This window comes from Neomonachus schauinslandi, chromosome X (assembly GCF_002201575.2).
Source record: "Neomonachus schauinslandi chromosome X, ASM220157v2, whole genome shotgun sequence".
NCBI lineage: Eukaryota > Metazoa > Chordata > Mammalia > Carnivora > Phocidae > Neomonachus > Neomonachus schauinslandi.
This window is the reverse complement of record NC_058419.1, coordinates 82,424,115-82,436,396: the sequence shown is the minus strand read 5'-3', so window position 1 is coordinate 82,436,396 and position 12,282 is coordinate 82,424,115. Positions and strand designations below refer to the sequence as shown.

General features: G+C 40.8%; 1 protein-coding gene across 1 annotated transcript; it reads left to right on the top strand.

Annotated features, from left to right (window-relative positions):
• The first annotated feature begins 5,403 nt into the window (after positions 1-5,403).
• Positions 5,404-7,842, top strand: GSPT2 (G1 to S phase transition 2). Its single transcript, XM_021690950.1, has 2 exons — positions 5,404-5,423; positions 5,531-7,842. The coding sequence occupies exon 2, from the start codon at positions 5,542-5,544 to the stop codon at positions 7,423-7,425; it is 1,884 nt and encodes a 627-aa protein (XP_021546625.1). The 5' UTR covers positions 5,404-5,423; positions 5,531-5,541; the 3' UTR covers positions 7,426-7,842.
• Positions 7,843-12,282: the final 4,440 nt, after the last annotated feature.

Here is a 12,282-nt window from a genome sequence, read left to right as displayed (position 1 = left end):
CTACTTTCTGGAAAGGCTACTCCAGCAATTGGCTATTGGGTAATTCAATTCTAGTGGAGGTTGATTCCCCAAATTTTATTTTAATTTTTTTTTCTTATTAAGGTATAAATGACATATTATTTTGTGTCAATTTAAGGTGGGCATGATTATTTTGGTATATTATTTTATATGTATGTATGTATGTGTATGTGTGTATGACACACATAATGTAATGTGTGTGTGACACACATAATGTACTTGATAACCTCCTAGTATTAACTAATATTTCTATGATGTCACACAATTATTATTTGTATGCCTCCTTGAATTTTACTGTAGCTGTTTTTGGTTCTGGTAGAAAATTATCAATGCTGAGGGTACAGTGTTCTTCATATTCCCCTTAATTTTGTGTAAATTTTTCTGAAAGTTACAGGATTGCCTCATCAGCTTTAGTTTTGTAGTTGTGTTCTCACCTAGTATTTGCAACATTGGATGAATAACTTCCCAGTGTGTGTGGTGTGAATAGGGCACATAGGGACTGCCTTAGAATGGAGATGCATTTTCCCCAGTTTAAACTCAAATGAGGCTATGTTCTCTGTGCATACTCCCAGGCTTGGCTATCAGGCATTTCAGCCACGATTGATGTTGCTGTCCCACACTTTACTATAGTAGTGGTATCTGAGCAGTAATGAAGCTGCTGAAGTATCTTGTAATTTCAGCCTCTGTGATTCTTTGTCCCCACCATGTATCCTTGCACCTTGCACCCTAGGATGTACGTGTGAATATGGATTCATCTCCACTTATCTAAGGAAACAGTCACAGAGTAGTTAAAGAAATTTAACAAAGGAAATAGTTTGAAATGCCAGGCCTTGAATTTGAACCCCAGCTTTTTTGGCACTTCTACTAGTCAGTGTTTGGTTGCTGTTAATAGAAAACACTCTATGTTAATAGTACAGGGATTAATTGGGGAGTTAGAGACTTTTAAATATTGTCCTTGTAGGGCCTGGAGATATAAGTGTATTCATGGCCTCTCAGAATGATTATTACATACATCAGAATTGGCCCCCAAGGGGAGCTGTCACTGCTGCCACAGTTGAGGAGGGGGAAATCAGTATATTTTCAGTGCAACTGTTGGCTTTAGGCATAGGGTGCCTTAGTTGTCTACCTGGAAGCAGGAAAGTCTACCAGAGTTGTTATCTCAGTGAAGATACTTCTTCAGGTGGCTCCATAGCTCAGATCAAGCCTGCCTTACCCCACATGTCTCTACATTTAAGTTGGCTTTAAAGTAAATCTGATCAGTGTGCATCAGATTGACAGAAGGTAAAATGCATCAGGAACCTTAGGAGCAAAAAGTCTAGGAAATGGAAACTTAAGCTTTCCATCTTCTTTAATACAGAGAGGCAAATTTATGAACAGAGCTCAAAGATATCCTGAGAGAACCAATATAAGGCATCCAAAACAGTCTTCTTAACCCTGTGTTCACTAGGGTCTTGATATTTTCCTGTTCTTCTTTTAGCCCATCTGATGCTACTATTCCTCAATCCTGGATGAAATTTAAAACTCAGCTTGTACTCTAGGCTGCTCAATGATGCTAGGTGTATGTTGGGGGAAAAAGGGAATCTCCAAACCTGGAGTACTGTATTATGTTTTTGTTTATGTGTTTATGTATTATGCTTTTGTTTAATTGGAATTCTTAAAAAAATAATTTTACTACTCCCAAGTCAGCCACCTTACCTATACGCCAAAGGTCTATTCTATATCTTCCCCCATTCCTCATTTTTCTTATTGCAATCTTCCCTCAGAATCTCCACAGGGTTATCTCTTACTTCAGGAAGAACTCAACTGAATTATCCTTTCTTAAATTCATCCATATTTCCATTCTCTGCAGATGATCTAAGACTATATACTCTTCCTCCATTTGTGATTTATACTCACCAAATCTCCCGATTCCTTTCTTGATATATAATAGGTGCTACAAGTCAGTATGGCCCTAGAATCTTTTTGTCCGTGTTTGAACACCAAGTCCAGTATTTACTAGCTATGTAACCTTGGATAATTCACTCAGCCTCTCTAAACATCCATTTCTTATCTGTAAAAGAGAGTGATTTAAGATTACCTTCTTCACAGAATGGTAGGGAAAACGAAATAAGAGAATCCATCGAAAATCATTGAAATACGACCTGCTACTAAAACACACACACACACACACACACAACAAAGTGAGCTATCATCAGATAGATGTAGTTTAACTGTAATGTACTGGATGAGAACATGGAGACCTTGTGAAAAAAATCTGTTTTCTCTAATCATACTGGTGTTGGTAGTACTGAGCCTACTTATGTAAAAATGTAATAAGTCAAATGAGTATTTTATTTTCAAATTTTATTATCCCTGTTATCATTGACAACCAGTATTCTTGGTTTAATAGAAATGTATAAAATTGGTCTGGTACATTTTGTCATACCAGATAATAAATAAACCAATAAGTACGGTAAGGAAAATTGTTTTAAATACATCAAATATATGTAAATCCAATAATCCATATTTATTCTTTTGAAATATCCTTATTTGTCATCTGTGAAGGATTATAGGCAACCAAATCATTATTTTGAAAACTCTCAAAGAGAAATAATCAATCGCTTCCCTGTGTTTCCTTTAAAATTTATACCTCAAAGTAACAAAATTGTTGAAGGAAAATTGTTTTAAAGCTGTATTCCAATTAATAAAGAAAGGACAGAAGTACAATATCACAATTTTGCAACCCCTAATGATATAGTGTTTCTACACAATCATCATTAATTTCTGCTAACTGTAAAATAAGTCACAACCTGATCTTATGTGCCTGTTTATGGAAATACTCAAATGCTAAAAATTGCACCTATATCTGGTCAAGCTCATAGATCCAATTATTGATATACAGGAAATAGAGGGGAAAAAATTCTAAACTATACTATAAAGATACAATCAGCAAACTCAAGAATGTAGAAAACTCTACAAGTCACATCACCCATTTTCTTCAATGAATAAATGATACAGAAATAAGGGAGGATAGGTTGGGAACCTGTAGATTGAGACTTAAAAGAGGTATCAAAAAAAAAAAGCTAGGTAAAATTGAACTGTAGTGTTTGAGTATACATCAGTGTGATAAAACTATACAGGAAATAATGGATAAACCATAAATGTCAGGATAGTGGTTACACTTAGGGAGAGAGGGGGTGGGTTGTGACTGGACAGGGTACTGAGAAGTCTGCTGAGTTGGCCAGCAAATTTCTAATCATTGATTTGTGTGGTGGTTACAAGTGTGTTTCCCTTGTAAGTCAATAAACAATAATTGTTTGTTATGCAAATTTCTATATTTGTGCTATATTTCACAAAAAATTTTAAGAAGAAATGATTAGGCAATGACCAGATATTGCCTGCACTTAAAAAAAAAAAAATCTTTGGTGAAGACAATTCGCTCACTTATTGATGAACTCTTTCAAAGTTCTAGGCAGATAAACTTGAGACACTCACCCCATCTCGCAAATCAAATGAATTTGGTCCAAGGTTAGTTTCTGTGTGTATAGTCCTGTCAATATTTCTCTCTCTTGGATGGACCTGCCCCCACCCTGAGCCCCAAGGATGATGGCTTGTGAGGATATCCTCTCACTATTTCTCATTTTTTCTTTAAGGTTTTAGAAGTGAAGCATCCTCTGTTCTCTAGCAGAGATATTATTAAATAGTAGTCATGTTAACATTCTCATAATCAATGCAATTGACCCAGGTGAAGAAAACATCCCAAGTCTGTCCAGCTTCCTTGCTAATACGAAACTAATGTGAACACAACTGCCTAAACCTTGCTTGACAAGTTCTCCCAGAGACATTTTATTAAGTCTATCCTAGGTTTACAGAATGCCCAAGAAAGGCTCCAGCATGTGTGGAGTATTGTCCAAGGTTCTCTGCACATTCAACCTCACAGTTCTTCCTATTCATTGTGAATAAGCATGCACACTCTCTTTATGTGACAACAAATAATTAAACCATTACCAGAGGCAAAAAGAATGAAGGGGTTTGATATCTAATGGCTTGGGAACAGCACAGAACTAGTAAAATAGTGACAGCACTAGACCAAAACCATCAAGGGTCCAGGTCTGTTAGACATAGAACATTTTTTTTCTACTCCTAAAGTCCAGAGAACAAAATTGTTACATTAAAAATCAGTCACCAATTTTTAAAAGTATTTTGACTTGTTGGATTTATTTAATATCCAACTTTATGACCTTACCTTGTACTAGCAAATTGTATTTTCCCAAGATCTTTTTTTTTCTATTTCAGTTTTATCTAAATTAAGATAATTTACAGACCAGCTCTTCTAGGCTTTGGCTCAAATGTTACAAACTCTTTCTGAGGGTGAGATTCTATTGATTAGTGTCTATGGACTTTGTTCATCTCAGAGGTCTTCATCAGTTTAATTAGGCTGACATCCACAGCCCCATGTCATTACTACTAACTGAGAAAGGTTCCAACATGACACTGATTTGTTCTTAGACAAACCCAGTACCAGCAATACCAGCAGTGAGTAGGGTTCCAAGCCTCCAGAATGGGGCAAGAAAGACTGTGGACCCAGAGTGTAGTCTGGGGAGGTGCTGGTGAGTGGGGCAGGATACAGTTGGTTAGCATACAAATGATCTGAGTCCAGGGTTTGCCTGTGGGATCCACCAGAGCATTTTAGGGTAGCCATTTTTCAGGCACCTGCACAAAAGCTGTAAGTTGGGCAGCTTCACCGGGACAAGGTTTTCCTTCGGCGTTCCTTCCACATACACAGCCACGGTGCTTAACATGAAAACAAGTTCTAACCCCATCCTTACAGCACAGAAGCCATCAGCAAGAGTTACAGGCTTACGGGGGCCCTCCGGAAGAAGGAAAATCAAAAAGCCTCTGGGTTTCAAATTAATGAGTGATCTTAAGTGGCATTTCCTAGGTTCAGGTACATCATCTATTTCATGAGTGCCTCTCTAGTCACTAACGTCTTCCTTTGGTTGCTGGGTTTCGGGGTAGTTAACCCATCTCCTGCCTCCATTTGTTCAATAGCCATTCTCGTTTTTACTTGGATCTTTGAGTAGAATTGTAAACCACGTGTGCCAGTCTAGGGTTAATCATTACACCGTCAAATTGCTCTCCCAGACCGTGTGAACAGAAATGAATGGACAATTTCGTTTTACAAATTCTACTTTTGGACTTAGCCCATGGCTGAGAACTAAGGAGGCGAGCGTACGGATGGCAGCGAGGGGTCAATCCACGCCCCGCGTTGGGTCGGCGGTGGAGGAGTCGGAAGTGGTTGGGGTTTGGGGGAGGAGATCCGCTCACACACAAGAGGAGAGGGTTGAGCCGCCATATCTGCTGCTGCTGCTGCCGCAGTTGCGAATGCAGTGTTGGGACTTAGCTGCCGCCGCGCTGCCGCTAAGGTTCGTGTCGCTCCCCCCTGGCACTTCGCTCTTGCAGCCTTACCCCTTGGCGGCGTAGCCCGCTCTTTCTGGCGTGTTAACCTCGCTCCCTCCCCGCCACCCATCAGGTCCTCAGACCATGGATCCGGGCAGCAGCAGCAGCGACTCGGCGCCCGACTGCTGGGACCAGGTGGACATGGAAGCCCCGGGTTCGGCCCCGAGCGGAGACCGAGCCTCCTCGGCGCTTGCCGAGGCCCAGCGGGAGCATCTCAGTTCGGCCTTCAGCCGTCAGCTCAACGTCAATGCCAAACCCTTCGTGCCTAACGTACACGCCGCGGAGTTCGTGCCGTCCTTTCTGCGGGGCTCGGCCCAGCCGCAGACCCCCCCGGCCGACATCACCAGCATCGATGAAACCTACCCCGGCGCGGGCGACCCTCAAGGTAAAAGGCTGGGACGGGGGGCACCTGTGGAACATTCCAAAGAGGAACAGTTAGTGTTGCATGAAGGTTCCAATTCAGCCGTTACCATGGAACTTTCAGAACCTGTTGTAGAAAATGGAGAGGTGGAGATGATCCTAGAAGAGTCATGGGAGCACAATAAAGAAGTAAGTGAAGCTGAGCCAGGGGGTAGTTCCTTGGGAGATTCAGGGCCCCCAGAAGAAAGTGGCCAGGAAATGATGGAGAAAGAGGAAATGAGAAAAGCTAAATCTGTGTTCGTGCCCTCAGGTGCTCCTAAAAAAGAACACGTAAATGTGGTATTCATTGGGCATGTAGATGCTGGAAAGTCAACCATTGGAGGACAAATCATGTTTTTGACAGGAATGGTTGACAAAAGGACACTTGAGAAATATGAGAGAGAAGCTAAAGAAAAAAACAGAGAAACTTGGTATTTGTCCTGGGCCTTAGATACAAATCAGGAAGAACGAGACAAGGGTAAAACAGTAGAAGTGGGTCGTGCCTATTTTGAAACAGAAAAGAAACATTTCACCATTTTAGATGCTCCTGGACACAAGAGTTTTGTCCCAAATATGATTGGTGGTGCTTCTCAAGCTGATCTGGCTGTACTGGTAATCTCTGCCAGGAAAGGAGAATTTGAAACTGGATTTGAGAAAGGTGGACAGACAAGAGAACATGCGATGTTGGCAAAAACAGCAGGGGTAAAACATTTAGTAGTGCTTATTAATAAGATGGATGATCCCACAGTTAATTGGAGCAGCGAGAGATATGAAGAATGTAAAGAAAAACTGGTGCCCTTTTTGAAAAAAGTCGGCTTTAGTCCCAAAAAGGACATTCACTTTATGCCCTGCTCAGGGCTGACGGGGGCAAATATTAAAGAGCAATCAGATTTTTGCCCTTGGTACACTGGATTACCATTTATTCCATATTTGGATAATATGCCAAACTTCAACAGATCAATTGATGGACCAATTAGACTGCCAATTGTGGATAAGTACAAGGATATGGGCACTGTGGTCCTGGGAAAGCTGGAATCAGGATCCATTTTTAAGGGCCAGCAGCTTGTGATGATGCCAAACAAGCACAATGTGGAAGTTCTTGGAATTCTTTCTGATGATGCTGAAACTGATTATGTAGCCCCAGGTGAAAACCTTAAAATCAGACTGAAGGGAATTGAAGAAGAAGAGATTCTTCCAGGATTCATACTTTGTGACCCCAATAATCTGTGCCATTCTGGACGCACCTTTGATGTTCAGATAGTGATTATTGAGCACAAGTCCATCATCTGCCCAGGCTATAATGCGGTGCTGCACATTCATACTTGTATTGAGGAAGTTGAGATAACAGCCTTAATCTCCTTGGTAGACAAAAAGTCAGGAGAGAAAAGTAAGACACGGCCCCGCTTCGTGAAACAAGATCAAGTGTGCATTGCCCGTTTAAGGACAGCAGGGACTATCTGCCTTGAAACATTCAAAGATTTTCCTCAGATGGGTCGTTTTACTTTAAGAGATGAGGGTAAGACCATTGCAATTGGAAAAGTTCTGAAACTGGTCCCAGAGAAGGACTAAGCAGTTTTCTTGATGCCCCTGCACAATACTGTGAGAATTGACTACAAAAGTTCACCACTTTCTCTTATTTACTGCCCATTGACAGACTTTTCTTCATATTTTGCAAAGAGAAAATTCACAGCAAAAATCCATGTTTTGTCAGCTTTCTCATGTTGAGATCTCAGTTATGTCACTGTTGAATTGACCCACAACTTTCCTCCTCCTATGCCATTTTGCTCCCTTGGACAGAACCAGTAATAGCTTTGTAAGTGATGTGGGTGTAATTGTCTATAACAATGAAAAATTAATATATTTTTTAATTTTTCATTTTCTCTTAGGATATTTAGACAACCCTTGTTCCATGCAGATCAGAGTGTGTCAGTGTGTGTGTACATGTTAAAAAGACAACTAACATGTCAATAAAATATTCCATTTGAAACTCTTATTGGTATCTGAAATGCTTTTGAATATTTTTAAAAATTTGTACATAATAGTATTCAATTAGCTTTTTTACTTTCTCAAGTCATTGAACACATCATATTACTTGGGCTTTTATTTTATTTTTTTTTAAGATTTTATTTATTTATTTGACAGAGAAAGACACAGCGAGAGAGGGAACACAAGCAGGGGGAGTGGGAGAGAGAGAAGCAGGCTTCCCGCCGAGCAGAGAGCCCGATGCAGGGCTCCATCCCAGGCCCCTGGGATCATGACCCGAGCCGAAGGCAGACGCTTAACGACTGAGCCACCCAGGCACCCCTACTTGGGCTTTTAAATACTGTCCTACACTCACTGTTTTGAAAGAGGCATTTACAAACAATGCACAGGTTTGTATTAAAAGAAGATTTTTCATTCGGAAAAAAAATCTATTTGAGGGCTCTTCCCAGTGAATTTTGTTTTCTCTGTCCAATTCGAATCAATAAAGGAGCTCTTCTGTCTCCCCACTTGGGATTTGGAGAAGAAAGCATTGCCACATTACAAGTATACCTGGGGATTCAGACCATATGTTGACTAAACTCTTATCCATACTCCATCATCTGAATATACCACTTTGCTTTGTTCACCATGAGACTTGTGATGTGGGATACAACACGATAGGGGGCATGAATGTTGAGAAGATACATGCTTGCAATAGGGCTGTAAGTCATTTCCTGAAAAGTAAGGGTTAGTGTGGGCCCCAAGCTGGGAAATTAGCCCATTCCACTTTTGTATTCTTCCGTGCTTGGAGTTGGTAGGAAAGGTAGAAGGTCATTTTTACAATCAGATCACAGCCCACTTTTGAGTCAGAGTCACTAGACTTGTCTCTGAACAGTGTATTAAGGAAAACATCCAACTCTCCATCCTGAGGTGGCTGCTTTGATTGCTGGGACGGCAGCTTTATAACCTGCATAACTATCCACAGCTGCAAGAGCTTTCAGTCTTGGTAAGTGGTAGTGACCCAATGTGAACATCTGCCCAATGGTGGGCAGGGCCTGTTCTTCACACTCATGGGATGGTTGGAAAGGGGTGGAGACTGGCTGCAGAACAACCTGGGCCCATGCTTAGGCAAGGTATGCCATGGTCCCTTGGTTTGTGTACCCATGTTCCTCCAGGATTTCTAACCTGTCAGAGATAGCCACAGGTCTTTTCAGAGCATCAATAGCATGGTTCTGTGACTCATACATCATAGATCTTCAGGGGCACCCACATGGGAAACAAGGATTTTTCTTTTGTCCTATGTCAGCTAACCTAATCCACATGGATACACCTCATATTGTCTTGGACCCAGTCCTTTAATAATAGAATGTCAGTGGCAAGAGTTTCATCTTTATTTTAGATTCCTTCTCTTGCCTCTGTGCTCTGAATTTTGTACAAAACAGACCAATTCAGTGTCTGCCAGAAGTTTTGCCCTGCAGCCACTTAAAAAAATATATTTCTGGTGTTGCATCAACCTCATTTTTTCAGAATTTTAGTAGTTTACCAATAGGATTATTGCAGATATCTTTCACTAATAGGCCAAAGCCACAAGAAGGACAGAACTTTTTCTCCATCCAATTTGGATAATTTCCCCTCAAAAACTGGCTCCTAAATGTCTTTCTCAATAGCCAGTTGAATAGCAAATTCTCCACCAGGAGCTCTGAACCGTGTGTGTGTGTGTGTGCGCGCGTGCGTGCGTGCACGCATGTATACATACTTCAGAGACCAGGACATAAACCTCTGGAAATAGATTTCAGAAACTAGGTCTTTTCATTTCAGTGAAAAACAGATCGTCCAGGTGATTGGAGACACCAGACTGGCTCTTTAGGAAACTGGACATAAACTCATGATAACATTTCTAACTTCCTGAATGCCGTCCTTTCTAGTTCTTAATGTCTGATGGTGGTCTCCGATACTGCAAACGTGGGGCTGTTCACAAACACAACACTAGTTCTCCCTAGGGCATACCGAGCAGTGTCCTTTCAGAGGTCCCCTGTTGCCTCCATTTCAGGCCAGTTTAACTTAACTGTCTTCAGAGCTTCATCTGGCAACCAATATAATGTAGAATCTCCCCAAGTCAGGCTGCATGCTGTAAAAACATTATGAACTTCCTGCTTAAGGCTTTCTCAATAAATGTCTACCCACTGGCTCTTGGCAGTTTTTCTCCCAAACCTCTGCCTTTATTTCTCTGGTCATTATGGGACAAATCTGAAATTCAGGGAAAGGGGCCAACTTATTCTGTATTGCAGCAGAGACCCAAAAAGGAAAAGGGAAGGTTTGGACTGGGTAGAAGCTAGCAGACCTCCCACATTACTCACTTTGAGCATCTTTCTCTGGTACCCAGAACAAACTGCCAGTGCTTTTAATACTTACTACGGTTACTGTTCCTGTCTTCAAAAGATAAATCCTTTTTCAAAATAGACACTCCTTTCACAATTTCTTGATTCTGTTTTACTACAATGCAAGAACCTGCTTTTATAAAGTTTACTTATAAACATTTTGCAGTTCAAATATTCAACTCATTTTAGTTAAAATGGACTGTTTTTCAGTAGGGAGATGATTAGTTACCATTTCATGACCATTAAAAAAGAAACTCTCCAACGACCATGGAAGTTCTGCCAAGACCTGAGCACTTGAACATGTTCACATTGATCCAGATTTTATGTTTATGTTTAAAGGGGTTCTTTTGATATTTTCTGTTGAGACTGTTGGTATATTTCCATTTGTTCTAGTTTTCAGTTACAATATCCGCTTTACTTACCCTTAAAAATATTGTATGATTTCTTTTATAAGTTAGTGGGCAAAAGGTTCAAGCTCTAAGAATCAGCCATCAATAAAAAGTTCAGCAAAGCCCCTTATTTTCTACAGATTCCTATTAAGCAACCAGAATTTACCTACACAGAAAATTTGAAGACGTTTCTCAGCCATCTAATGAAGGTCCTCTTTGATTGCTGAACTTCAAAAGTCTAAGCAGAGAATATTGTCCCCCAATTTTAGCATGAGAGGGCAAAAACAAACAAAAAGACTTGTCCATAGTCAGGCTGCTGTATGCAATCGAGTCAGTGTATCTCTCACTTGATACACTATGTATCCAATATGTATCCACTTAAAACTCTTCTGTCACATTTGGTACACTTAGTAAAAGGCTTCTTAAAGTCTCTAACAGAGACTAGAATTATCTCCTCCAGAGAGTGCTTTTACTAGCTCTGCCAGTGACCTTTTGCCACACCAATAAATTCACAGAATACATTGTCACATGGCAAGTGACTAAGACAGACCCCAAATGGCTTCTGCAGGTTTAACTGACAGTCCTTGGATTAAAGGTTAGTGTTTGATTTCTACCTTTGTCTTTCTTTTGGCACCTTGCTTTAACTGATGTTCATGTAACATATATTATTTAGCTTTCTAAACTGCTTTAGCCTCTTTTGCCAGTTTGGTAGGGTATATGTGAATAGGTTAAATAAAATGTATTAATACATTTTTTAAACATCTAAAGGCTTATCTCTGAGTGGTGCTAATGACAGAATGCTCTATCCCCATCCGTGTTCCTCAGTGCGTGCTAAGCCAAAAAGAACTGTGGTCTGAAATAGTAGATGAGCTGCAACTATGCATTTCACATATTTAAGAAGGACACACAGGGGACACCTGGGTGGCTCAGTCGGTTAAGGGCCTGCCTTTGGCTCAGGTCAGGATTCCAGGTCATGAGCCCCATATCAGGCTCCTTGCTCAGCTGGGAGCCTGCTTCTCCCTCTGCCTGCTGTTCCCCCTGCTTGTGTTCTCTTTCTCTCTCTCTGACAAATAAATAAATAAATAAATAAATAAATAAATAAATAAATAAATAAATAAATAAATAAAATATTAAAAAAAAAAAAGAAGGGCACACAGAGGGTTTGAAGGGCAGGAGATATATCTAAGGAGGCCCTAACCTTAAAGGACGGTGATTCAGGATGGATGAGAGGTGGCTTCACAAGATCCTGGTGGTGAGTAAAACATTGCAGTGACCACAACTTAATGTATTTCAAGAAGAACTGTTTGGCTCTATGGATGGCACAGTATTCAAGACCTGGAGGGAAGTTGGGGGCCTGAGAAATTTCATAGCAGAATCTGAACTGCGCATGCAGGTAGTTTTTTTTTTTTTTGGGGGGGGGGGGGGATGTTGAATGCATGTCAGATTCATTCTGTAAGACAAAAAGGTCAAAACTGCTGTCAATATTGGCAGTAAGAAAGCCGACTCTGCAGATGGTGACATCGCCAAGACCCCCAGGTACAAGTGTCAGGCTCCACACTATCTACCAGTGCCTGACTGAGTCAGTAGAATCCCAGATAACACATATGAGCTGGGTGTGCAGACCGCCACTAACAGCTACCATGAAGGGCGAATTCTGCTCTAGGTCACCGTAGTGCCTCCACCTCTGCCAGAAGACT